The sequence below is a fragment of the Bos mutus genome, chromosome 23 (genome assembly GCF_027580195.1).
Source record: "Bos mutus isolate GX-2022 chromosome 23, NWIPB_WYAK_1.1, whole genome shotgun sequence".
NCBI lineage: Eukaryota > Metazoa > Chordata > Mammalia > Artiodactyla > Bovidae > Bos > Bos mutus.
The window spans coordinates 19779498-19805207 of record NC_091639.1 but is presented as its reverse complement, the minus strand read 5'-3'; the positions used below and the strand labels follow the sequence as shown (position 1 = coordinate 19805207).

The following is a 25710-nucleotide window of genomic DNA, read 5'->3' as shown; positions in this document are numbered from 1 at the left end:
TGATTTTTGTCCTCAAGTTATTAGGGCGAGTCCTTCCAGTTCATTCCCACAGATTCCACAGAAAGAATATCTAAGAAATTGGGAGAAAAGCCACTGGAGAGCCTCTTCTGGTCCACTAAGAGCTAGCTTTCCAAAGGAAGAAGCATGCTGTACTTCCTATCTGAGTAACCTTTAACCTGAGATATGCTCTTGGAGCTAGAATTCCATCTAGCTTCGGAACTTTCAACTTCTAGCTAGGCTAGGCACTTCTTGACTACCAAAATCCAAGTTTGGGACCTAAGTGACAGTACACAGTAACAGTATAGATCACAAGTCCCTTAAAAGTCTGTGATCCTACAGATTAGGTTAGTAGTTCTAATTCCCAGGGAGTTATGAAATGGTCAAAGAGACTGGAAAGTTTGACTGAGAAAGGAGAGCTCAGTCCACATGTTTTGCCCATTTCTGGCTGCTCCCTTCACAGGGATGCTTGATGTCTCATGGCATTGGCAGGTCGGTATAAACCCTGAGAGGGCTCCCCTTTTGGGGGCTGCCTTCAGTCATTATGAGGCACCTCGAAACAGCAGATCAGGGATCCTCATTTGCTTTGCTCAAGGTGTGTCATTCATTCACATAAGCATACCATAGAGTTAGTAAAGTACAGCAGAAAACATGTTTTCTAGGAGAAGAAAGAACTAGTGCTCCAAGTGTCCTTACCTTCTCCTGAAGAATCCCAGACAAGCCCCCAGGATGAAGGGTTGTTGCTGAGCCGTGAAAGACGCCGGGATTTTTGGCCACTGGAGAACAGGAATTCAATCCAGGGCCAATGACAAGGCTTGTCACTCAGAGTTATTGTGCAATAAAGTTTTACTAAAGTGTAAGAGATAGAGAAAGCTTCTGACATAGACATCAGAAGGGGGCAGAAAGAGTGCCCCCCTGCTAGTCTTTAGCCAGATGTTATATAGCTTCTGCTGCTGCTGCTGCTGCTAAGTTGCTTCAGTTGTGTCCAACTCTATGATCACTGGCCAGAACACTGGAGTGGGTTGCCATTTCCTTCTCCAATGCATGAAAGTGAAAAGTGAAAGTGAAGTCACTCAGTCTTGTCCGACGCTTAGCGACCCCATGGGCTGCAACCCACCAGGCTCCTCCGTCCATGGGATATAGCTTCTAGCAGTCTGCTAATTGGAGAAAGGAAATGTCTCAAAACTCAGAGACTGGCACTAGGCCCCTCACCACAACATGCATTTTGAGATAACATTGGCACAAAGTGAGTGGGCCATAAAATGACTGACATGAATCTTGAAGAAGGGCAGGTTTCCAAGCAAATATATTCTCATTAACATAGCTTAAGAGAACATTTGCATGAGTAAAACATACTGGTTTGTCAAGTCAGTTCTGAGTCTTAGACAGAACCACCTTGAAGACAGTCTAGGGTAAATACGTATTAAGACAAATATTTCCATTAAAAAAAATGGAAAAACCTTAGCTCAAGGTTTGAGAACAGTTAAGTTCAGGTGGAACCACGTGTTGTTACGGCAACACAGAATTTTAAAAGAAACCTCTTTTTAAATTTGTATAGAGAAGGGGAGAAAATCTTAACACTTGTTGGTTTCCTCCTGCCGCTTAAGAGAGAGATAAAAATGTTTTATCTCATAAAAAATGACACTTGCAGCATATTTCCTCTGGAGACCCCTGCCCTTCCTGCCTGTTACACTCTCATTCCCCCGTTTTCTTTTAGGAGAATTAGGTTACCTAGGGAAAGAGGCATCATTCTGGTTCTATAACTGCTTCTGAGCTGATAAGGGGTGTCATCCCTAAATTGGTTTTCCTAACCCTCATAATGAGAGTCTCTGATCCAGGGGCCCCAAGTAGTAGTTGGAGGAAGCTGCTGCAGTCACAGGAGTTTGAGCAACCATTTGTAAATTAAAAGCCTTCATGCGACTAGAAACAAATCCAGCTACACAGTTACAGATGCAGGGAGCAAACAGCAAAAACAGAACAATCAGAATTATTGCAATTGGGATAGTTTTCCACCATGGGGAACTAGTTAACGTCTCCCAAAGTGAGGCAATTGAGGCTTCAGGAGCATCCATAGCCTGAATCATCTTGTTCATGTGTTTAGTAAAATGAGTAACATTAGTGCTCATATCAGGTATATATGTACAGCACTGGGTATGAATAATGGCACAAGTTCCTCCTTGTGCAGCTGTCTGAATAACTAAGGCCAATCTGTTTTGTAAAACCATCTTTTTAATTTGTATTTGTTCAGCATTAAGAGCTGAAATAGCTTTTTGAGAGTCTTGTAAAGCCTGTTGAGTAAAGTTAGTCAGAGCATCCACTTGTAGCATAACATCTGTAGTTCCCAGAGAGGGAACTAATACTGCAGCCAAATAACCATACCAGTGAAATACAGACCTTGCCCAGCAAGTTCTAAGGTGTGGTAAATTAGCAGGCTTCTCTGGAAACTCTGAAAATAAAAACCATGCCAAATAAAGCTAGAACAGAGGTACATCTTTTCTATCCAGCCAGGGGGAAGCTAGATGTGCATCTCCTATAGGTAAGAGACACATATCCAGTAGGTCCCGTTTGGAGCAAGGCAGTGTGACTGAGATATCCAGTCCCAATCAGTGCCTGGCCAGGCAAAGGGAAGACCTGAACTGGGGTTGGAAAACACGAGAATGATTACATTGCATGTTTCCTTAGGCAAAAAACCCAATTGTTTCCAAACATTATAATTAAGTTGTTGGCTAACTTCTGGGGATGGCTGTATTTGTTCCTAGCATATTGGGGTACTAGATATTAGATGTCCCTTTTCAGGAGTTAGCCTTATAACCTCATCCCATATTTGATAAACATCAGGTAAAAAGCCACCAGATCTAGACCCATTTACCTTCTTATGTGTAGCAAAATAATCATTAAACCAAGACAGTGTATTATCAAAATTAAAAGTCACATTATGTCCATAGTTAAAGTATAAAGTGTTGCACCAGTCCATTTTAGGATTGTTAGATGTCATCAGATAAAGAAGAGGCATCACATATGATTGTTGTTGTTGAAGGTATTTGCAGACTTGGAGAAAGTCATTTCCTTGAAGTGGAAATGCCCACTATGGGAAACCTTCCACTGATGAAGAGGGGAGTGCTCCACAGACCCAGCAGTTAGACTGATTGTGGAATGCAGCATAGGAGTGAGCCCAGGACAGGAAGGCATTGTCTTGAGGATCAAATGGCAGACTCAGGATTTTTGGAGTCAGCAGAAGCAGGCTCACATAGATTCTCAGGCCCATCTGAAAAGTACAAAGTCAGAGCATAGAAAGTAAAGACATAAAATGACATCACTTAGTTCTGGTCAGGGTGCCATCTCTTAACTCAAGTGTAATGTACCCACGAATCAATTCCTGGCACTTTGACAGCTGTGGGAGAAGAAAGAATAACCTGGTAAGGGCCTTCCCAGAGGGGCTCAAGGGATTGGCCCCCAGATCCCAATGTTTTATCAGGGCCTTGGTTCTTGGCTCAAATAGAGGCTTGCTTGACTCAGAGGCTGGGTCAGGAGTCACCTCCTGGAGTTCTGCTAATGCCTGTTGAAAAACTGAGAGCTTAGTTACATAATTAGTTAATTCCAAGGCTTCAGGGTCTAAAACAATGTCTGTGTGTAAGAAAGGCCTTCCATAAATACATTCAAAGGGGGACAGTCCCTCATTTTGGGGGACAGTTCTAGCCCTCATTAAAGCTATGGGTAGAATTTTAATCCAGTTGTCCTGCATCTCTTGAGTTAATTTGCGCAGTCATTATCTTTTTTTCAAACTTTCCTGAGTTTAGGGGTCTCCAGGAACAGTGTAAGTAATATTCTATTCCTAGAGCTTTTGACACGCCTTGAGTTATAGCAGCTTTAAAGGCGGAGCCATTGTCACTCTGAAGGCTCCATGGAAGCCCAAACCTGGGAATAATTACATGGATTAAAATTCTTGTAACTTCCTTAGCCTGTTCACTATGACAGGGAAAAGTCTGAATCCATTCAGTAAAAGTATCCACCCAAACTTTTAAGCAAGAATATCCACTTGCTTTTGGCATATGAGTAAAACAATTTCGCAGTCCTCTCCAGGATATTTTCTACTTCGTTGGAACCCAGATTTTGCTAGCTTTTCAGTCTTTGGGTTACTTTTCTGACAAACCTCACATCTTTTGATAATTTTCTTTAACGTTTTTGTTACATTTTTACCTTCAAACAAATGACAAGCCATCTGATAAGTATTCTCAACACCTAAATGAAAGCTCTGGTGCAAACCCTTAAGAATTTTCCATTGAGCATTTTCAGGAATTATTAATCGTCCATCCTCAGACTGTAACCATCCTTTATTAGTAACCTTTGCTCCTCTTTTTTCATATCTTTCTAATTCTTCCTCAGTATATTGTGTTTTTTTCCTGTTCCACAGGTCCTCTCCAGATCAAAGCCATCTGCAGTGAATGGGGTTTCATAAAGTGCCCCTTTTCTGGCTTGACAGCCAGCCAGCTACTTCTTTAGGACAATATATAGCAGTTAAAAGCAGTTAAAAATCTCTCAGTCTCTCTGAAATGCTTAATAGGTTCTCCTGTTGCCATTTTAAACTGTCTTTCTTTCCATATTGCAGCTTGAGCATGTAAAGTCAAATAAGCATACTTACAATCAGTGTAGATATTTACTCACTGCCCTTTGCTTAACTCTAGAGCTCAGGTAAGAGCCACAAGCTCCACTAGCTAAGCACTCATTCCCTGGGGGAGAGATTTTGCTTCTAAAACCTGTTCAGCCGTCACCACGGGGTAACCTGCTTTATGCTTCCTGTCCTGAACTAACGAACTGCCATCTGTAAATATTTCCATGTCAGGATTGTCTAATGGGGTATCCATCAGATCTTCCCAAGCTGCATAGTTTAAAGTTAGAAATTGGGAACAATCGTGATCAGGTGTTTCATTTTCCTTCTCAGGAAGGAAAGTGGCAGGATTTAAGTTTCCACAAACTTTAAGCTAAATTATTGGTCCTTCTAACAACAATGACTGATATTTAAGAAGCCGACTGTCTGTCATCCAAGTATTAACCTTAGAGTTTAGGAATACACTCCTATAGGCTTCTGGTGAGGCTTTTGGGGTTGTGTCAAAACTCCCACGGCCATACCTTTTCTTTCAGCGACAAACAAATTAAATTCTGACCTTGTGGGCAAGCTCAAAGAAGGAGCTTGCAGGAGAGCAGTCTGAAGAGCCTTAAAAGCCGTTTGAGTCTCTGGGGACCAAACCAGCTTGTCAGTTTGGGCCTGCTGAGTTTCATTTATAAATTTATATAAAGGCTGGGCAAGTTCCCCATAACCCGAATCCAAATGCAGCAGTAGCCTGTGATTCCTAAAAATCCTCTCAATTGTCTTAAAGTCATAGGTAGGGGATAATTTAGTATAGGTGTAATTCTCAGGACCTATGGCCCTAGTCCCTTCTGATATGATTAGGCCCAGATATTTAACAGATTGTTGACAGAGCTGAGCCTTTTCCCTTGATGCCCTATAACTGCAGCATGCCAGAAAGTTTAAGAAATCTTCTGAGGCTTGTGAGCAAGCTTCCTCTGTCTCAGCACAGAGCAGAATATCATCTCCATATTGTAACACCACTGCCTCGGAGCTATTAAAGTTTTGTAGATCCCCTGACAAACTTTGCCCAAACATGTGGGAGCTGTCATGAAATCCCTAGGGCAAAACTGTCCAGGTTAACTGAGAAGCTGGCTGAGTAGGGTCTTCAAAGGCAAATAGAAATTGACTTTCCTCTGCCAAAGGCATTGAATAGAAGGCATCTTTTAAATCAATTACTGAGAAATATTTGGCTCATTCAGGAATTTCAGACAATAGAGTGTAAGGATTAGGCACCATGGGTATAAAGGAACTACAGCCTCATTTATTATTTGTAAATCTTGAACTAGTCTCCATTTATCATTTGATTTCTTTATACCCAAAATAGGAGTGTTGCATGGACTGTTACGGGGATTTAATAGTCCCTGCTCCTTTAAATTCCCAACGATGGGTTTTAACCCTTCCTTAACCTCAGGTTTCAGTGGATACTGCTTTTTATGTGGAAATAAATGTGGGTCTATGAGCTTGACAGCTACAGGAATAGCATTTTGTGCTCAACCCACAGGTTTTCCATCAGCCCACACTCTAGGATTTACATTGTGTTCAATTCATGGGAGAGAAAGGGAGAACTCCATATTCATGAAAACAGAGGTATGGACCCTGCTCAATATACTCCAGCACGATCAGAAATTCTTGTGAAAATAGCTCAGAGTCCCAGTTGCGGCTTAGAGGACAACTGAAATAAAAACGTTTATGTAGTCTAGCCCCTTTACAGAAGCGGATCAGGGAGAAAGTGGGCCAGGGGCTTCAATAAGCACAGAGTAGTTTGCCCCAGCGTCCAAAAGGAAATCAACGGATTGGCCCCCCACAGTTATAAATACCCGGGGTTCCTCAGGTGTAATTAGGCCAGGAGCTTGTGTGGGGACCCCCAGGCACCTTCAGTCCTGATTGTCTTGAAATTCTGACCCCTGAAACCTACGCCTCTGGGAGCAGTCTTTCCTCCAGTGTGGTCCCTTGCAGACCAGACATGGAGCCAGGAGCGGCTTAGATGCCTGAGGGCAATCTTGCTTGAGGTGCCTCTCCTTTCCACAGTAATAGCAAACCCATCCCTTTACACCTGGGTCCCTCTGGGCATTTTTCTCAGGCTGTTTAAGAACGGTTCTAACAGCCATTACAAGGGCTTGCCATGTTCCTTTGTCTTTCTCTGCCTTTCTTTCTTTTCCTTATATCCCCTACCGTAAGACTGTCTGAGCCAGTTGCAACAGATTATCTAAAGACTGATTTGGTCCATACACCTGTTTTAATAGCTTATGGTGGATATCTGGAGCCGACTGAGAAATCTATCTTTTAACATCACTCTTCCCTCTTCACTTTCAGGATCAATCTCAGTGAATCTGTGAAGGGCTTCCCTCAGTTTATCTAGGAATTTACCAGAAGCTTCCTTCTCTTCCTGTTTTATGTTTGCCAATTTGGCATAGTTTAAAGTCTTAGCATGCGCTTGCCTGAGTCCTTCAAGAACACATCTGACAAAGTGACCCTGATCCCATCTTCCTTTAGCTGTGTTATAGTCCCAATCTAGGTCTATAGTTGGGACCACCTGATTCCCAGTGTGGAGGGCAGCTATCTCGTCTTCCCTCTTCCCTACTGATTCATTACCAAGCCATTCATCTCCATAGGCAACCACTTTCCCCAAAACTTGAGTTTTTGAGTCGGAAGTTAGCAATTGTCCCAGGATATACATCACATCCTTCCAAGTAAGGTCATAAAGCAGAGTAACACCCTTAAAAGCTCTAATATATTTTTCTGGGTCCTCTGAATAATCTCCCAGATCCTCCTTGATTCTTTGTATTTCTTGGTAAGAAAAGGGCTTATTAACTCTCACAGATTGATTATTTCTCCTGTTGGGTGCTTCATGAAGAGGCTTTTCCTCAACCTCTCAGGCTGCTCTGCACATATGATCCCAGGGATAGATGGGAGAAACCTGCTTTTCTTTATCTCTTTGTCTCCTGTCCTCCATCTCATCCTGTATTTCATCCTTAGTTTTTGCTGTCTGAGCTTCTCTTACTTCGATTTTCTGAACTTCCATTGAAATCACGGTAGTCTGAGGTTGTACTGAGACAGGGGTTGTTTGGACCTCTACCTGGGCAGTTTGAATCTCAGTTTGGGTTTTTACCAAGACCAAGGCAACCCTTCCTGGAGGGGGGCGGGAAGGGGGGTGGTTTCCTGACTTTCAGTTTGATCAGTTTGGAGTCCTGGGTATGGGGACAAAGTAGGAGGACAGGAGGGAGCTGAAGGTTTCATATCCAAATCTATACCCTTAGGACATAAGTCTGGCGTGTCTCGCAGAGAGAAAAAGGGCAACATATATGCTACTTTTACTCATTTCCCTGGTTTTCTACAGAACCAGTCTAGCTACTGTTTGCCATCCTCTAGTGGATACTGTGGCCATGCAGTATCACATAGGAAGATCAGGCATGTCTTTAAGCTCTGGGGATCAAATCTATCCCAGTTTTTCAGGGTACAGTTCAAAGGAGTGACACTGGAATTGTTAGCTCCCATCTGTAAGAGAGGGAAAAAAAGCAACTAGTGCCCTCTTTCTACTGTAGGCATCCCTCCCTGCTCTAGATGGGGGTGTAGACAGACTTTACACTGAAGCTTTTGAGAGGGTAACAGGCAGGAAGGCCAGGGGTCTCCAAACAGAGGAAGTAGACTGCAAGTGTCAGACATTTTTTCTCTCTCTCTTAAGCAGCAGGAGGAAACAAACAAATGTTAAGATTTTTTCCCTTCTCTATACAAATTTAAAAAGAGGTTTCTTTTAAAATTCTGTGCTGCCGTAACATACCTGCTTCCACCTGAACTTAACTTCTCTCAAACCTTGAGCTAACCAATGCATTTTTCTTATGGAAATGTTTGTCTTAAGCTATATTAATGAACTATGTATTTACCCTAGACTCTTGTCTTCGAGGTGGTTCTGTCTAAGACTCAGAACTGAATTGACAAACCAGTATGTTTTACTCGTGCAAATATTCTCTTAAGCTATGTTAATGAGAATATATTTGCTTAGAAACCTGCCTTTCTTCAAGATTCATGTCAATCATTTTATGGCCCAGGACAACTCAGTGCCAGTGTTATCTCAAAATGCATGTTGTGGGTGAGGGGCCTAGTGTCAGTCTCTGAGTTTTGAGACATTTCCTTTCTCCAATTAGCAGACTTCTAGTAGTTATATTTCAGTGTTGACCATCTGGTGATGTCCATGTGTAGAGTCTTCTCTTGTGTTGTTGGAAGAGGGTGTTTGCTATGACCAGTGCGTTCTCTTGGTAAAACTCTATTAGCCTTTGCCCTGCTTCATTCCATATTCCAAGCCCAAATTTGCCTGTTACCCCAGGTGTTTCTTGACTTCCTACTTTTGCATTCCAGTCCCCTATAATGAAAAGGACATCTTTTTTGGGTGTTAGTTCTAAAAAGTCTTGGAGGTCTTCATAGAACCGTTCAACTTCAGCTTCTTCAGCGTTACTGGTTGGGGCATGGGCTTGGATTACTGTGATATTAAATGGTTTGCCTTGGAAACAAACAGAGATCATTCTTTCGTTTTTGAGATTGCATCCAAGTACTGCATTTCAGACTCTTTTGTTGACCATGATGGCTACTCCATTTCTTCTAAGGGATTCCTGCCTGCAGCAGTAGATATAATGGTCATCTGAGTTAAGTTCACCCAAAATTCTGAAAGAGATGTCAATACCAGACCACCTGACCTGCCTCTTGAGAAACCTATATGCAGGTCGAGAAGCAACAGTTAGAACTGGACATGGAACAACAGACTAGTTCCAAATAAGAAAAGGAGTACGTCAAGGCTGTATATTGTCACCCTGCTTATTTAACTTCTTTGCAGAGTACATCATGAGAAACACTAGGCTGGAAGAAGCACAAGCTGGAATCAGGATTGCCGGGAGAAATATCAATAACCTCAGATATGCAGATGACACCACCTTTATGGCAGAAAGTGAAGAAAAACTAAAGAGCCTCTTGATGAAAGTGAAAGTGGAGAGTGAAAAAGTTGGCTTAAAGCTCAACATTCAGAAAACAAAGATCATGGCATCTGGTCCCATCACTTCATGGGAAATAGATGGGGAAACAGTGGAAACAGTGTCAGACTTTATTTTTTTGGGCTCCAAAATCACTGCAGATGGTGACTGCAGCCATGAAATTAAAAGACGCTTACTCCTTGGAAGGAAAGTTATGACCAACCTAGATAGCATATTGAAAAGCAGAGACATTATTTTGCCAACAAAGGTCCGTCTAGTCAAGGCTATGGTTTTTCCAGTGGTCATGTATGGATGTGAGAGTTGGACTGTGAAGAAAGCTGAGCACCGAAGAATTTATGCTTTTGAACTGTAGTGTTGGAGAAGACTCTTGAGAGTCCCTTGGCCTGCAAGGAGATCCACCCAGTCCATTCTAAAGGAGATCAGTCCTGGGTGTTCTTTGGAAGGACTGATGCTAAAGCTGAAACTCCAGTACTTTGGCCACCTCATGAGAAGAGTTGACTCGTTGGAAAAGACTCATGCTGGGAGGGATTGGGGGCAGGAGGAGAAGGGGACAACAGAGGATGAGATGGCTGGATGGCATCATCGACTTGATGGACATGAGTTTGAGTGAACTCTGGGAGTTGATGATGGACAGGGAGGCCTGGCATGCTGCAATTCATGGGGTCCCAAAGAGTCAGACACGACTGAGCGACTGAACTGAACTGAACTGAGTAGCTATAAAACATCCAGCTAAAGACTAGCAAGGAGATACTTTTTCTGCCCCTTTCTGATGTCTATGTCAGAAGCTTTCTCTATCTCTTTTATACTTTAATAAAACTTTATTACACAAAAGCTCTGAGCAATCAAGCCTCGTCACTGGCCCCAGATTTAATTCTTCTCCTTTGGAAGCCAAGAATCGCAGTGTCTTTCACAGCTCAGCAACAACCTTTCAGTAACATCTTGCAAAACTTAGTACAATATCACAACCAGGATATTGACATCGATATAATCAAGATATTGACTATTTCCATTGCTACAAGGATTCCTTTTGTTGCCTTTTTATACCCACAGACACTTCTCTGCCACCCCCCTCCTCAACTCTTGGGCCACTAATATATTCTGTTTCTTATGCCATTTCAAGAATGTTACAAAAATTGAATTTATGGTGGGTGATCTTTTGGGATTGGCTTTTTAAAGTAGACTATTTTTTAAAGCAGTTTTAGATTAAAAGCAGAAAAATTGGGCAGCAAGTACAGAGACTTCACATGAACCTATTCTCCCTCTACATTAGTGTGGTACATTTGTTACAATTACTGAACAACTACTGATATGTTATTAACTACAGTCCATAGCTTTTATCAGGGTTCACTCTTTGTGTTGTACAGTTCCATGGATTTTGACAAATGCATAATGTTGTGTATCTACCTTATAGCATCATACAGAGTGGTTTCCCTGCCCTAAAAGTCCTGTGTGCTCCACCTATTCATCCCTGCCCCCTCCCACTATCAAACCGTGACAACCATTGACCTTTTTACTGTCTCTATAGTTTTACCTTTTCCAGGATGTCATTAGTTGGACCAATATAGTATGTTGTCTTCTAGACTGACTTCTTTCACTTAGAAGTGTGCCTTTAAGGTTCCTCCATGCTTTTTCATAGCTTGATAGTTCATTTCTTCTTATCACTGAGTAATACTCCATTGTATGGGTATAACATAGTATATTTATCCATTCACCTAATTGAATAACATCTTACTTTCCAATTTTTGGCAATTGTGAGTAAAGCTGCTATAAGTATTTTGTGTATGTGAATGAATGTATATATAAATTCATTTGGATAAATACCTAGGAGTACAATTGCTGGATCAAATAGCCAGTGTTTACTCTTGTAAGAAGCTGTGTCTTCTGTAGACATAAAGAACAGACTTGTGAACACAGAGAGAGAAAGAGAGGGTGGTTCGAATTGAGAGAGTAGGATTAAAACCTGCACCTTACCATATGTAAAATAGATAGCTAGTGGGAAGTTGCTGTATGACACAGGGAACTCAACCAGGTGCTCTGTGACAACATAGAGGGTGGAATGGGGTCGGAGGTGGAAAGGAGGTCCAAGCGGGAGGGGACCTATGTATACTTAATGGCCGATTCACATTATTGTATGGCAGAAACCAACACAACATTGTAAAGCAATTATCCTTCAGTTAAAATTAAAAGGAAAAAAAGGAAATTGTGTCTTCCAAAGTGGCCATACCATTTTTCATTACAAACACCAATAAATGTGTTTGCCTGTTGTTCCATCTCCCACCTAGAGTTTGGTGTTGTCAGTGTTTTGGATTTTGGTCATTCTAAAAGATGTGAGATAATAGTGACATCTCATTGTAGTTTTAATTTACAATTCCCTTCCCTGGTGGTTCAGACGGTAAAGAACCTGCCTGCAGGATGGGAGACCTGGGTTCTATCCCTGGGTCAGGAAGATCCCCTGGGGGAGGGCTTGGCAACCCACTTCAGTATTCTTGCCTGGAGAATTCCATGGACAGAGGAGCCTGGTGGGCTGCAATTCATGGGGTGGCAAAGTCAGACACAGCTGAGCAACTAACACTTAACACTTAGTGACATATGATATTGAAAAACTTTTCATGTGCTTATTTGCTATCTGTGTATCTTTTTCAGTGAAATGTCCTTTATGATTTTTGTCCATTTTCTAATTAGATTGTTTGATATTTTTAACTGTTGAATTTTGGAAGTTCTCTACACATTTGTAGCTGTTAACAAATTTTCACAAACTGGATAATTTAAAACAACAGAAATTTTTTCCCATATAATATTGGCAGAACAAAGTCCAAAATCTGCCAAGTGCCAGTCCAAGTCCTGGCAGAATTTGTTCTTTCTGGATGCTCTGAGGGAAAGTTTGTCCCCTGCTTCCCTTCTAGTTTCTGGTGGCTTCCAGGAGTCTGTTGTGTTCCTTGTTTCGTGGCTGTATCTCTTCAATTTCTACCTTTATCTTTCATGAAATATTCTCTTCTATGTACCTTTTCTTCTGTCTCTTATAAGAACACTTGTTACTGGATTTAGACCCTACTGGGGTCCTTGAGAGTTTCTGAGACCCTGGATTACTCAGAAAGAACACAGGTACCAACTAGAATCCAAACAGAGTCTGAATGGTTGGGATAAAGGAGAATGAGAATAAAGGTGTTAGGAATGAAACAACTTATGTAAGACTTAACATTTCTCTGTGGTAACAAGGTGAGAGACAATTCATTTGTGGAATCCCAAATTTTGCAGCCAGATTTTTTAAAGGGGTAAACTGTCAGTGATCTAATACCATTGTTTTATTTCAGTGAATGCAGCAGGCTAGCTCTTATTTCCAGCAGCATGCTATTTGCCATTAGTATGTATAATATATATATAATTATATATATAATGTATACATATATATATAATGGTCATATATTATTGGTTCTGATGGGTTTAGTTGGACCATATAGGAAAGTGAAATTCAAGATGGAAAAGACAAGACAGTATCATTTTTATTCCTACTAGGTAGAAAGAGCTTGAAGCCAAACTTAGTTAAATGTAATCCAGGTCTGATAAATCTCAAGATTTCAAATGACTCATGAGGTAAGAAAAGGAACCATGAGTGACAGACTGACCTAGTTCACTGCCTTTATATGGATTCTGGCAGTAGAGGTAAGGAGTGGAAACATTCCTCCACAAAATGGATCACCATCCCCAAAGGATGATCTCATCAGAATGTTCTGCTGCTGCTGCTAAGTCACTTCAGTCATGTCCGACTCTGTGCGACCCCATAGACGGCAGCCCACCAGGCTCCCCCGTCCCTGGGATTCTCCAGGCAAGAACACTGGAAAGTGAAAGTTAAGTCGCTCAGTCATGTCCAACTCTTCGCGACCCCATGGACTGCAGCCTACCAGTCTCCTCCATCCATGGAATTTTCCAGGCAAGAGTACTGGAGTGGGTTGCCATTGCCTTCTCCAACAAGAACACTGGAGTGGGTTGCCATTTCCTTCTCCAATGCGTGAAAGTGAAGTCACTCAGTCATGTCTGACCCTTAGCAACCCCATGGACTGCAGCCTACCAGGCTCCTCTGTCCATGGGATTTACCAGGCAAGAGTACTGGAGTGGGCTGCCATTTCCTTCTCCATCAGAATGTACTAATGATCCACAAATACTCTCAAAGGGCCAGCCACACCCCTTTTTTGGTGTTAAATTTGTCTTTAAATTGCCTTTTTTGATCTCAGCAAGGCAGCAGTGAATGGTGGCATGAAACAAGATCTTAATTCTCTGCCCAGGAATTGAACCTGGGTATCCTGGGTACTAGCCACCAGACCAGCAAGGGCTAAAGGCTAGAAGCTATTTTCCTCTAGATCTTTGCTCCCAGTGAAAAATACATTTATCCCAGAGGCATAAACTGTAAATGCAGGTACAAAGTTTATTATTACGGACATAGCACAACAACAAGTGGGAGAGCACATAGAGAAATCATTTGTTTAGTTAGGACAGAAGCAAGGCAGAGATGCACCCCTGGAGAGAAAGAGTGTGGACGTCCTCCCTAGTGAGGAGGAGCACAGTAAAGAGGCGGTTAAGTCATTTATATAGGGCAGTTCTTCCAGGTCTTTGTCTGCCTTTAGCCAATTATCTGGTTTCTTTTTTCACACCTGACCTACCCTGGGACACTTCTCTAGGGTTCACTCACTCCTCAGCCAAGATGGATCTCAAAGTGAAGGTTTCTGGGAGGAGCAAGACTTATTATGGCCTGGCATTATCCCTTGACTTGTGACCCACAAGGAGCCTTTCTGTGCGTGTGTAATGTCTCCCTTGTCCCAAAAGAGGGGGGGACAAGGATCCCTTAATCCTTTACTCAAACAGAGTTTTCCCTCTTTGTCCTTACCATGACTATTACCTTAAGGTGTTTACAAGACACGAACACTGGCTGTTTACCCTGTTTCTGTTGTTACTTCCATTTCAGAGGGCGCACAGGAGGCTGATTGTAAATACCTTAACTGGAGCCCACCTATCTCTTGTCTCAGGAAATGTTAACGGTTGTAGGCATCCAGCCTGAAACCCACATCTTCATGCCACATGAAATGGAAACAGGAGGCCAATTGTAGATGGCTAACCTGGAGCCCATCTAATCTTCTACATCAATACCATTAGAAGAAAGAAAAATCCCATTTCTTTGCTAAATTTCATCCTTTGCCTCCCATATTCTGTATTTATCTCAGTGATACACCATTATTAAAAACACAGGGCCATTTCATTTCACTAAAGATTGCTGTGATGAAGGGCCAAGATTAATGTTCAAAAACAATTCACTGACATGCTGGACAGGGTTTTTGTTGTGTCTCTATATCTCAGATTCCAATCTCTCTAAGGGCTCAATCTCAGTAGCTTTTCTTTCTGTTCTCAGGGTTCCTCATTAGAATATGTTTAATGTCTCCCTCTTTAATCTATTTGAGTTATGTGTTTCATTTGCAAGCACACTTGTCTAGCAAATTCAAGTGACAGCTTTCAGTTTGGCACAGCAAATGTGATGTTCTTCCTTCCTGTAAACATCCACAGGTGTACAGGGTCCTGAACAAGGCACTTTGGTTTAAAATTCAGGCCCAGGGACAGGGTTCCCTGAGGCAGGCCGTTACATATAAACAGTATCCTTTTAGTGAACAAAAGCAATGGGAAGCAAAAATTCATCAAAGGTTAAACAAAGTGAAAGAAGCAGATCCAACTGGAGTGCCAATTGGCTCTTCCCTGTAACACTTCCAGCAATGGCATATTATTTCTGAAAACCTTTTAAAGTTATTAGCGTGCATGTGTATTTCTGAGAGTAATTTTGCTCACATAAGTGTATTTTTTAATGTGAATTGTAATTTAAAGAAGAAACCCACTCTGCTGCATTGCTTCCCTCGTGGCTTAGCTGGTAAAGAATCTGCCTGTAATGGGGAGACCTGGGTTCGATCCCTGGGTTGAGAAGATCCCCTGGAGAAGGGAAAGGCTACCCACTCCAGTCTTCTGGCCTGGAGAATTCCATGGACACAGTCCATGGGGTCACGAAGAGTCAGGACTTGACTGATTTTCACTTGCACTTTCTACTGCATTGGATGTACATTTGTGTGTTTGAATTCTATCAGTGCTGTTGTCCCAGCTTAGCTGTTGTATGACAGTACTCACAGCAATAGGCAGTTTCCCCTATTTTGTGTGGTAGACTGTTTAGAGCATGATTGCTCACTTAAGCCCTCAGCTCCTCATGTACCCACTTAAGTAGAGGTACTTATTTCCACTTCAGGCTTTAGCATCAAGCCTCATTTTTCCTTGTTTCACCTGATTCTTTTATCTTTCACCTCCCATTCTCTCCAATTTTTCCACTGTCCAATTCTGGTGGAGTATGAATTCTTTTCCTAAGTATTTGCTGTGGCTTTCTGAAATTATAAATGAAAAACAGCTATCACGTACCGAAGAAGCCTGATTTCATTTTACTCATTAAAAAGCAGTTTGCACAAACTGAGATTAACACCAGCATTTTGAAGTAGTTATAGGTAACATTACACTGAATATAAATGACCTATGAAATGGTATTTTTTTGAAACTTGACCACAGCTCCTTCTCTGAAAGATGACACCTAATTTTATTTTCCTTCTTTTGCTACAGCAGAATTCTCTTAATATCTCTTTAATGATTTGTCTAACATAGTCCAGAATAATATTAAAATATAGTGATAAGAAAAAGTCTGCTAACAGTAATCACTAGTTTTCCACTAAGAAACAAAAACTATTCAGTTAAACATACTAGCAAATGTTAAGTGCCTCCTGAGTTTAACATAAAGACTTTATTTTCCCTTTGTTTGGTTTTATTCAGTGTTGAAAACAGACTTACATTCTTGTTTGGTAATCTTGTTAATGTGTTGCCAAAGTTAGTTATTCATATTTAATGGAGGTTTATGGATTATTTAAAATTTATATTGCACTGCATTTAGTAGCATGCTTTCTTCATTAAATTTTATCATATTTCTTCAAAAATATAAAATGAAACTTTTTTTTCACAATTTAGAACCATTTTATTAGCCATAGATTTATCTTTTCCTTAAATGTAGAAGAACACACTCTTGGAAGCCTCATCTTTGAGGATGGTAGCTCATTGATGACTTGTTTTCCCCATTTATCTTAGTCCTCACTGCTTTCTAGGTTTAATTTAAGCAATTTATAATTTTTCATAAACTCTTACATTTCATCAGAATTTTTTAATATGTTAACATAGGTTTTTAAAAACTATATTAGAATTTTTAAACACTGTAATTCTATGTATAGGTTTGGGTCTACTTTTATAGACAAAAATAATGTTCAAAACCTTTTTAACTTTGCAGTTGTTTAAGGAATTTTCAAGTTATAAACATGTAGATGTTTGTTTTGTGTTGTGTTTGGAAATTTTTAAAAATCATTTCTTAATTTTTTAATTGGAGGATAACTACTTTACAATGTTGTGTTAGTTATGCTGTACAAAATGTGAATCAGCTGTAAGTATACATATATCCCCTCTCTCTTGACCCTCCCTCCCTGAAAATTTTTTATATGAGAGATGAAATTTTTCCTGCCATTTCAGAGAACAAAGGATATCACAGTCATCAGCAATTGCAGTCACCACAGATGGTTGATGAGCCCTAGGAGGACTCAGGAGAAGGCAATGGCACCCCACTCCAGTACTCTTGCCTGGAAAATCCCATGGATGGAGGAGCCTGGAAGGCTGCAGTCCATGGGGTCGCTGAGGGTCGGACACCACTGAGCGACTTCATTTTCACTTTTCACTTTCATGTATTGGAGAAGGAAATGGCAACCCACTTCAGTGTTCTTGCCTGGAGAATCCCAGGGACGGGGGAGCCTGGTGGGCTGCCGTCTGTGGGGTCGCACAGAGTCGGACACGACTGAAGTAACTCAGCAGCAGCAGCAGGAGGACTCAGGAAGGAAAGAATACCTGCCATCTAACAGCCATCATACTGCAGCCACACCCTACAGTGAGCCCTGAGGAAGCTTAGGATATGGGGGGAAAATGGGATACTGGCCCCAGAAAGCTGAGGTATATATCAAAGGAATGATTTCATTGAGCCCAGACCATTGCAACTTCCCATGTATAGAAAAGGGCTAACTTCCTTAACTTGAGATACCTGGTTTCCTTTAATAATTTTTAATGTTCAGATTACATGCCCTTTGTTGCAAAACTTTATATAACCTGGCTCCTCCCCATATAACCTGGCTCCTCCCCTCCTCTCCTGGAGCAGTTCTCTCAGGGTTACTTGAGATGCTGTCTCCAGGGCATGAAGTCCTAAAAAGTCCCACCAAATAAAACATAACTCTCAACTTTTAGGTTTCAAATATTTCTTAAGTTGACAGATGCTTTCATTTTCATACAAGAATTTTGAATTTGGCTGCTTTCCTGTTTGTCAGTTGTCTCTGTGGGTGTTTACTCATATGCAGTGCTACAGATCAACAAAATATTTTGCTTCACTTTCAGTGGTTAAATCTGTTGAATTCAGTGCCTACTGTTTCTGAATAATTGGTGGTAGAAAGCTGTTTTGTCATATTACTTACCAAGTGTAATATCGATATTAGTATTTTACCATCAAAATGGTATGTCAAAATAAAAAATTTTATCCCATACTTTAAGAAATCAACCTATTTACTGTTTTTCACGTAAAATTACCTGTCAAATAGTTACGTCTCGTTTTTTGGCTTGACATGTCCACAGCTTTCAGGATATAGAATCATCCTAGAACTCTTGGAAATCCCTTACTAAAAGGCATTTGAGAGAAAAAGCTGCCGTGATCCATGTTGGTTTGCTAGTTGCTTGGCTGACATTCTCTCCAAACATAAAGGGTTAAGCTAAAACTTGCTCTTTTCCCCAAGGAGAATGGAATCTCTAACCCGCCCACTCCCCTAACTCCCCCAACACCTCCCCCCACCACCTCCCCCACTCCCCGCCCACCAGGAGCCTCCTCTGTCTATTCCCAAAATATAAAAATATTTACTCAAGATCACGAGCTTTGTGGGCCAGTTCTTTATTGCTAGTCGATCAGTTACTTGATTTTTTTTTTAAAAACCTAAGCTCTTTCTCAGAAATTGTAAGTGGCTCTGAAAAGAGCCCTTGGTTTCAGTTTGGTACTTTTCCAACTCTCTTCAGACGTTCAGGTCGTTTGCTTAGCTTTACAACTTGGGAGGTGTTACTTGCACTGGACCTTGTGGTGGTGACTCTCAGTCTTCTTGGGCAGCAGCACAGCCTGAATGTTGGGCAGGACACCGCCCTGCGCGATGGGCACACCGCCCAGCAGCTTGTTGAGCTCCTCTTCATTACGGATAGCTAACTGCAGGTGACGCAGGATGATGCGTGTCTTCTTGTTGTCTCTGGCCACATTGCCCGCCAGCTCCAGGATCTTGGCCATCAGGTACTCCAGCACCACTGCCAGGTACACAGGTGCACCAGCCCCAACGCGTTCTGCATAGTTGCCCTTTCGGAGCAGGCGGTGAACTCGGCCCACAGGAACTGCAGGCCCGCTCTGGAAGTCCGGGTTTTGGCCTTAGCACATACTTTACCACCCTGCCTTCCACGACCAGACATAACTAAAGATGCAGACCGGTTATAACGGAAAATGTTACCGTTAGGGCAGGTGCGGGGGTTGTTTATAGTCTCAGGTAGGTTGCGATTCGCTATCTGATTGGCTGATACTCTTGTATCACGTCAGAGTACGTTACTGGAATCACTTCATTTACATACACACACCCATTATCCAATCAGATGTGAGCTGCCCAACAGGGCATCTGAGCGCCGTACCTATAAATACCACCGTTGCGTTGAGTCAGTGCCAGTCTTTTGCCATCTAGGAGTTGTGCGTCTACCATGCCAGAGCTGACTACAAAGGGCACTACCATTTCTAAAAAAGGCTTCAAGAAAGCTGTAACTAAAACCCAGAAAAAGGAAGGGAAAAAGCGTAAGAGATGTCGGAAAGAGAGCTATTCAATTTACATCTACAAGGTGCTGAAGCAAGTTCACCCAGATACGGGCATCTCTTCAAAGGCCATGAGCATCATGAATTCGTTTGTCAGTGACATTTTCGAGCGCGTCGCAGGCGAGGCGTCGCGCCTGGCTCATTATAACAAGCGCTCCACTATCACGTCCAGGGAAATCCAAACGGCTGTACGCCTGCTGCTGCCTGGGGAGCTGGCCAAGCATGCGGTGTCTGAGGGCACCAAGGCTGTCACCAAGTACACCAGCTCAAAGTAAAGTTTCGGCCATCAGACGACCTTTGTAAACCCAAAGGCTCTTTTAAGAGCCACTTAAGTTTCTAAAGGGCTGTAGGCTTTTTGTTTGGCTGGTTAATATATGCGGGCAGGCTCTTATCACTAGAGTGAAAAATGATTAACATCTGTTTAATTTCACTCCCCATCTGTAATATGGTTAAGCAGGTAATTTGCTAGTCACATGTGACTAGTAGTGAAGTCTCTGATCTCAAGACATTCAAAGAAAGGAGCTCTCGAAATGTGTTTTCATGGAGGTTTTATGGTTGAGTGCCATGAGGAACATGGCTTGACCTTCTCTCCTATGTCTATTTCAAGTTTGTTTTAAATCGGGTGTTAGTGAAAGGGACCTGAAAACTGGAAAGATTAAGATAGTAGCCACGTCTGATATGGGAGCATTAAGGCTATTTTGCTGCTTTGCATTTTCTGCATTGTGTGAAAATTCTGGATTAGGTCAGATGCCCTACAGCTGCTGAAATTTCAAGTTCCTGAGTTTCTTGGTCTGGTGATGTCATCTGGAAAATATTAAAATTAACATTTTATTGTTTGTATTTAGAAATTTAAGAGGATGTATATAGGATCAGGAAGATCACCTGGAGAAGGGAAAGGATACCCACTCCAGTATTCTGGCCTAGAGAATTCCAAGAACTGTAAGTCCATGGGGTCGCAAAGAGGAGGACATGACTGAGCGACTTTCATTGTCACTTTCATATAGGATCAACTAGACTTTCACAGGAAATACAATAAAAGCTAAGACAGATGACATAGAAATCAGATGGCAGAATTCTGCTAACAATACAGTTGGGATCAGATAACTGAATCTTCATTAGCTGTTAGACTAATGATTTTAAGATTCCTTCATGGGGAAAGCCAGTTCTGCAGCCACAGAATACTGCAGTTACTGGGGTATCCCACTCAATTCATGCAAGTTTATCTGCTCTTGACACCATCTTGATCATCAGTTTTTTTTTTTTTTTTTTTTCCCACTGAATTTCTCTCATTACTTCTGCTATTAGTCCTCTAGTGTAATTTTGAAGAATTTGTAATGGGTCAAATGATAACTAATCTCTTCAGAATGAATTTCTCATTAGGAAAGTCCACTTATTAGCTTCCTAGGGCAGCTACAATTACCAAAAACTGGTTGATATAAAACAAATATATTTTCATTGTTTTGAAGGCCAAGAAGCCCAGTATCAGTGTCAGTAGGGCTGGTTCTTTGTGGAGGCACCAAAGAAGAGTCTGTTCTATTTATATGTCTCTTACCTGGCCTCTGGTGGCAGCTGACAATCTTTGGTGTTCCTTGGCTTACAGCTGCACCACTCCAACCTCTGCCTGCCTCAGTTTTCATATGGTCCTCTACTTTGCAGCTCTGATGCCCCTCTCCCTTTTCTCACAAGGATACCCTAAATTTTACCAGGATGATCTCAAAATTCTTAACTATACCCTATTTCCAAATAAACGTCACATTTAGGCATCAGGTTAAGACTTGGACATATCTTCTTGCAGGACATAGTTCAGCCTATTACACTTCACATATTACCAAACAAATCTTAAGGTTTAGCTTAACCTTAACTCACAAAATTTACATCACACTATCTGGATAGAAGTATTATAGAGTAAATTAAAGAGAATACAAAGCCTTCCTTAGGCACTGAATTATCTCGCTCATTCATAGTCAACTGAAATGACTTTGTGTGCTTACGTCTGCCTCACTAAACTACAATGGAAACAATGAGAGTAAGGACCTCCTCTCTTTCTTACATACACATGCACACACACAATCAGTGAATGTTTGAAGACTGAAGAAAAGGGAAACAAATTTTAAAAACTTTTTTGGAAAACAAAGTAAACAACAAAATTCAGTCACCTGTCCGTGACTTGCCCTGAAGAGTTAGCAATGTCGTCCTGCCAGAACCATGCAGTTTCCTAGTCAATTTTGGGTAGCCAGGTTGTTGGATTACAATATAGGTGATGGCAGTATTCCCACATTCCAGGGGTAATGGGCACGGAAACAGCATATAAGGGTGTGGCATTAGAGCAAAAAAAGCCTACATGCTTACCTTTAGAGTTAGGCTGGCCCAGAGGATCCCAACTTCCTTAGGCACCAACAGTGGAAGAAAGCTACCCTTAATGTGTTAATGTTCTGTTCCTTTTATCACACTCCCTTTCTAGATCTCTGCACAGCTTTGGGCCCTTCATAGAAAGTTTTTTTTGTTTGTTTTTGTTTTTTTTTAAGTCATTCATAGAAACGAAAACCCAAATAGTCTTCCTATTATTCCGAGAAACTTATGTTGTATACCATCAAGTTTTTCTGAATTTATTGGGGCCTTTTGAGGACACTGGTAACACAGTAACACCTGTGTTTAACCGAAGAGTACTTAACTATCAATCCTAGTACTCACTGAAATCTCTCAATCCCAACTCTTTGCAACTCCAGGACTGTAGCCCACCAGGCTCCTCTGTCCACGGAATTCTCCAGGCAATAATTAGGTATCCATTCCCTTCTCCAGGGGATGGAACTCAAGCCTTCCCCACTGCAAGCGAAGTCTTTTGTCATCTGAACCCCCAGGGAATGCCAAGAATTCGGGAGTGGGTAGCCTTCGCTTTCACCAGAGGAACATTCCGGACCCAGGAATTGAACCGGGGTATTCCACAGATCTTTACTAGCTAGCTACTGTAAAGTGAGCCCAGCTTTTTCAAGTGTGTTAGGTGGCTCTGAAAAGAGCCTTTGGGTTGTTGAAAAGTGGTTATTTTCACAAGCTTACTTGGAGCTGGTGTATTTGGTAACAGCCTTGGTACCTTCGGACACGGCGTGCTTAGCCAATTCCCCAGGCAGGAGCAGGCGCACAGCTGTCTGGATCTCTCTGGATGTGATGGTTGAACGCTTGTTATAATGTGCCAGGCGCGACGCCTCACCAGCAATACGCTCAAAGATGTCAGTGACAAAGGAATTCATAATGCTCATAGCTTTTGATGAGATGCCGGTATCCGGGTGAACTTGTTTTAAGACTTTGTAGATGTATATTGAATAGCTCTCTTTTCTGCATCTCCTGCGCTTTTTCCCTTCTTTCTTCTGAGTTTTAATAACAGCTTTTTTGAACCCTTTCTTGGAGATAGTAGCACCCTTTGAAGACAACTCCGGCATGGCTAGTGTCAGCAGCTCTTCAGTGTCATCAGTTCTTCTTAGCGTTAGCAGCCCTTCACTGTTTAAACAGCCTTTTATAGTATGAACAGCTCGCAGTAGAAAAAGCAACTCCACACGCCGAATGATCAAAAACGTTTTGTGGGTGGAAAGAGTGGTATTTATAGGCATGTACTGAAGTGACGTGTCAAGAGGCCAACGTCTGATTGGATACCTGGGAGTGTCATGTATGTAAATGAGGCAATTCGCTTGAGCTTTGCTGATTGGCTAGATGGCCATCAGCCAATCAGAAAGCAAAGCACAACCTACCGTCAGGCTATAAATAGGTCCAGTAAGTTTGGTCTGTTTTTGTATGCATTATCACCAGCTTTTTACAAAGTTATGTTGGGTCACAAGAAGCAAGATGGCAAGGCGCATGCTAAGACGAAAAGTCGCTCTTCCAGAGCAGGTTTGCACTTTCCCGTGGGCAGGATCTACCGCCTGCCCCACAAGGGCAACTGTGCCGAGCGCGTTGGGGCAGGTGCGCCAGTATACTTGGCAGCGGTGTTGGAGTACTTAATGGCTGAGATCTTAGAATCAGCAGATAATGCATCACATGACAAGAAGAAGACCCGCATCATTCCTTGCCACTTGCAGCTGGCCATCCATAATGAGGAGCTCAACAAGCTGCTGGGCGGTGTGACTATTCAGGGTTGCGTCCTGCCCAAAATCCAGCCTGTGCTGCTACCCAAAAAGACCGGGAGCCACCATCACAAAGTACAGAGCAAGTAGTCATAGTGCAGAATGCTAGTGAGCAATTCTAATATCTGGTGAAAGGACAGCAACCAAAGGCTCTTTTCAGAGCCATTCAAATATATCAGTGAGGGCTGTGACCTAGACTGGGCCTGTAAATTGCAATTTTCCAGCAATAGGCTGCTGAAAATCTCCAATAACCACAACTTTTGTACTATGAAAGTATTTGAATGTTCATTCTAATACCTGAGGTTCCTTGAAGCTGTTTGCTTGTGGGCCCTCAAGATGCTTATCAGGTAAGAGGAGCAAAGCTTCTTTCTAATACCTTTTTATGGCTCATTTTGGTGAGTATTTGACAATCTCTGACTTAACACATGCCGAGAAAATGTCTTAAAATGTAATGTCCATCAAAAACCTTAATGGCATTATGTGGGGGAGAGAGGGATACTAGTATCTCTAGAAGTAGAAATGTATCACATGATGTGTCATTGAAATTATTACAGAGTTTTGGTCAGATTTTTCAAGAGATTTAGCCTCTGCAAAACAGTGCCTTCACTTGATCTGTATTATAAACACCAAGAAAAATTGGAAAGCAAACGAACGATTGTCAGACTTACAGAAGATTCAGCAGTTTGCCCTATTCCAAGGAGAAAGTCACTGGTTATTTTTTTGTAAGTCAATTTAGACACTTAGCTACACGTAAGACAGACAGGTACAAAGAAAAGTATAGAGTTAGGGTAAGAAAAGATGAAAGTAAACTTCCATATGTTGATGAAGGACAATCAAGTTATGAAAAAGCCTATCAGGTCTTGAATTAATGTACGTAGATAAGACATGCGATTGAGGAGGGCACAAAAGGAAGGGGAATTTTTGAAAACTGAAAAGGAAAAAGGAAATTCATAGATACATTGAACAAAACTAGATTATGTTTAGAACATGGTATTAAAAACTTTAAAATGAAATATTAAAATCCAAGAATGCTGATGTGATTGGCTTAAATGAGGGATATGTGAAAATTTTCCAAAACAGAAGAATTCCAAATAAAATAGATGGTCCTCCATCAAGCAGCTGGAACTTAACTCCCCAGACTTAAAGTGGAGCATGCAAAAGCCAGGAAGAATGCAGTGACTTTACAGAAACCTGGAACACTGCCTCAGATGATGAGTGTTAACATAAGTGATAAACCACGTTGTTTGTGTGTGCTCTTAATACGATGTGTTGAGAAGGGCAATTCACTCATCTAGTCTTCCAACAACCCATAATCTCAGCCTAAACATGAGAAAAGCATCAGACAAATCCAAATTGAGGAACATTCTTTAGAATATGAGTCTTCAAAATTACCAGGGTCATTAAACACAGGGAAATTCTGAGAAACTGTCAGCCCAGAGCAGTTAAGGAGACATTATAAGTAAATGCCATATAAAACAACCTGGGGATTAATCAGCACATAATTTATAGTCAGCATCCATCCCTATTCAAGGTTCCTTCACATCCACAGATGCAACGATAGATTGCATAGCACTGTAATGTTTACTATTGAAAAGTATCTGCATACAAATTCAAACTCGAATTGCACAAGAGTCAACTCTATTTTGTATTGGATCCTGGGACAGAAAAACGCTGGACTGGAAGAAACACAAGCTGGAATCAAGATTGCCGGGAAAAATATCAATAACCTCAGATATGCAGATGACACCACCCTTATGGCAGAAAGTGAAGAGGAACTCAAAAGCCTCTTGATGAAAGTGAAAGAGGAGAGTGAAAAAGTTGGCTTAAAGCTCAACATTCAGAAAACTAAGATCATGGCATCCAGTCCCATCACTTCATGGGAAATAGATGGAGAAACAGTGTCAGACTTCATCTTTTTGGGCTCCAAAATCACTGCAGATGGTGACTGCAGCCATGAAATTAAAAGACGCTTACTCCTTGGAAGAAAAGTTATGACCAACCTAGATAGCATGTTGAAAA

At 41.6% G+C, this 25710-nt stretch overlaps 4 protein-coding genes and 1 pseudogene across 4 annotated transcripts; 2 read left to right on the top strand and 3 right to left on the bottom strand.

Moving 5' to 3' along the window:
- Positions 1-1811: 1811 nt before the first annotated feature.
- Positions 1812-3262, bottom strand: LOC138985040 (endogenous retrovirus group PABLB member 1 Env polyprotein-like; annotated as a pseudogene).
- A 15534-nt stretch (positions 3263-18796) lies between these two features.
- LOC102286934 (histone H2A type 1-A-like) lies at positions 18797-19191 on the bottom strand. Its single transcript, XM_070360986.1, is given in 2 exon segments — positions 18797-19116; positions 19119-19191. Coding segments are annotated over 2 exon segments (393 nt in total).
- A 279-nt stretch (positions 19192-19470) lies between these two features.
- On the top strand, positions 19471-19854 carry LOC102283571 (histone H2B type 1-A). The gene has a single exon (XM_005892224.2). It carries the CDS (start codon positions 19471-19473, stop codon positions 19852-19854), a length of 384 nt encoding a protein of 127 aa, XP_005892286.1.
- Positions 19855-22629: 2775 nt separating this feature from the next.
- On the bottom strand, positions 22630-23013 carry LOC102283852 (histone H2B type 1-A). The gene has a single exon (XM_005892225.2). It carries the CDS (start codon positions 23011-23013, stop codon positions 22630-22632), a length of 384 nt encoding a protein of 127 aa, XP_005892287.2.
- Positions 23014-23391: 378 nt separating this feature from the next.
- LOC102284125 (histone H2A type 1-A) lies at positions 23392-23781 on the top strand. The gene has a single exon (XM_005892226.2). It carries the CDS (start codon positions 23392-23394, stop codon positions 23779-23781), a length of 390 nt encoding a protein of 129 aa, XP_005892288.2.
- Positions 23782-25710: the final 1929 nt, after the last annotated feature.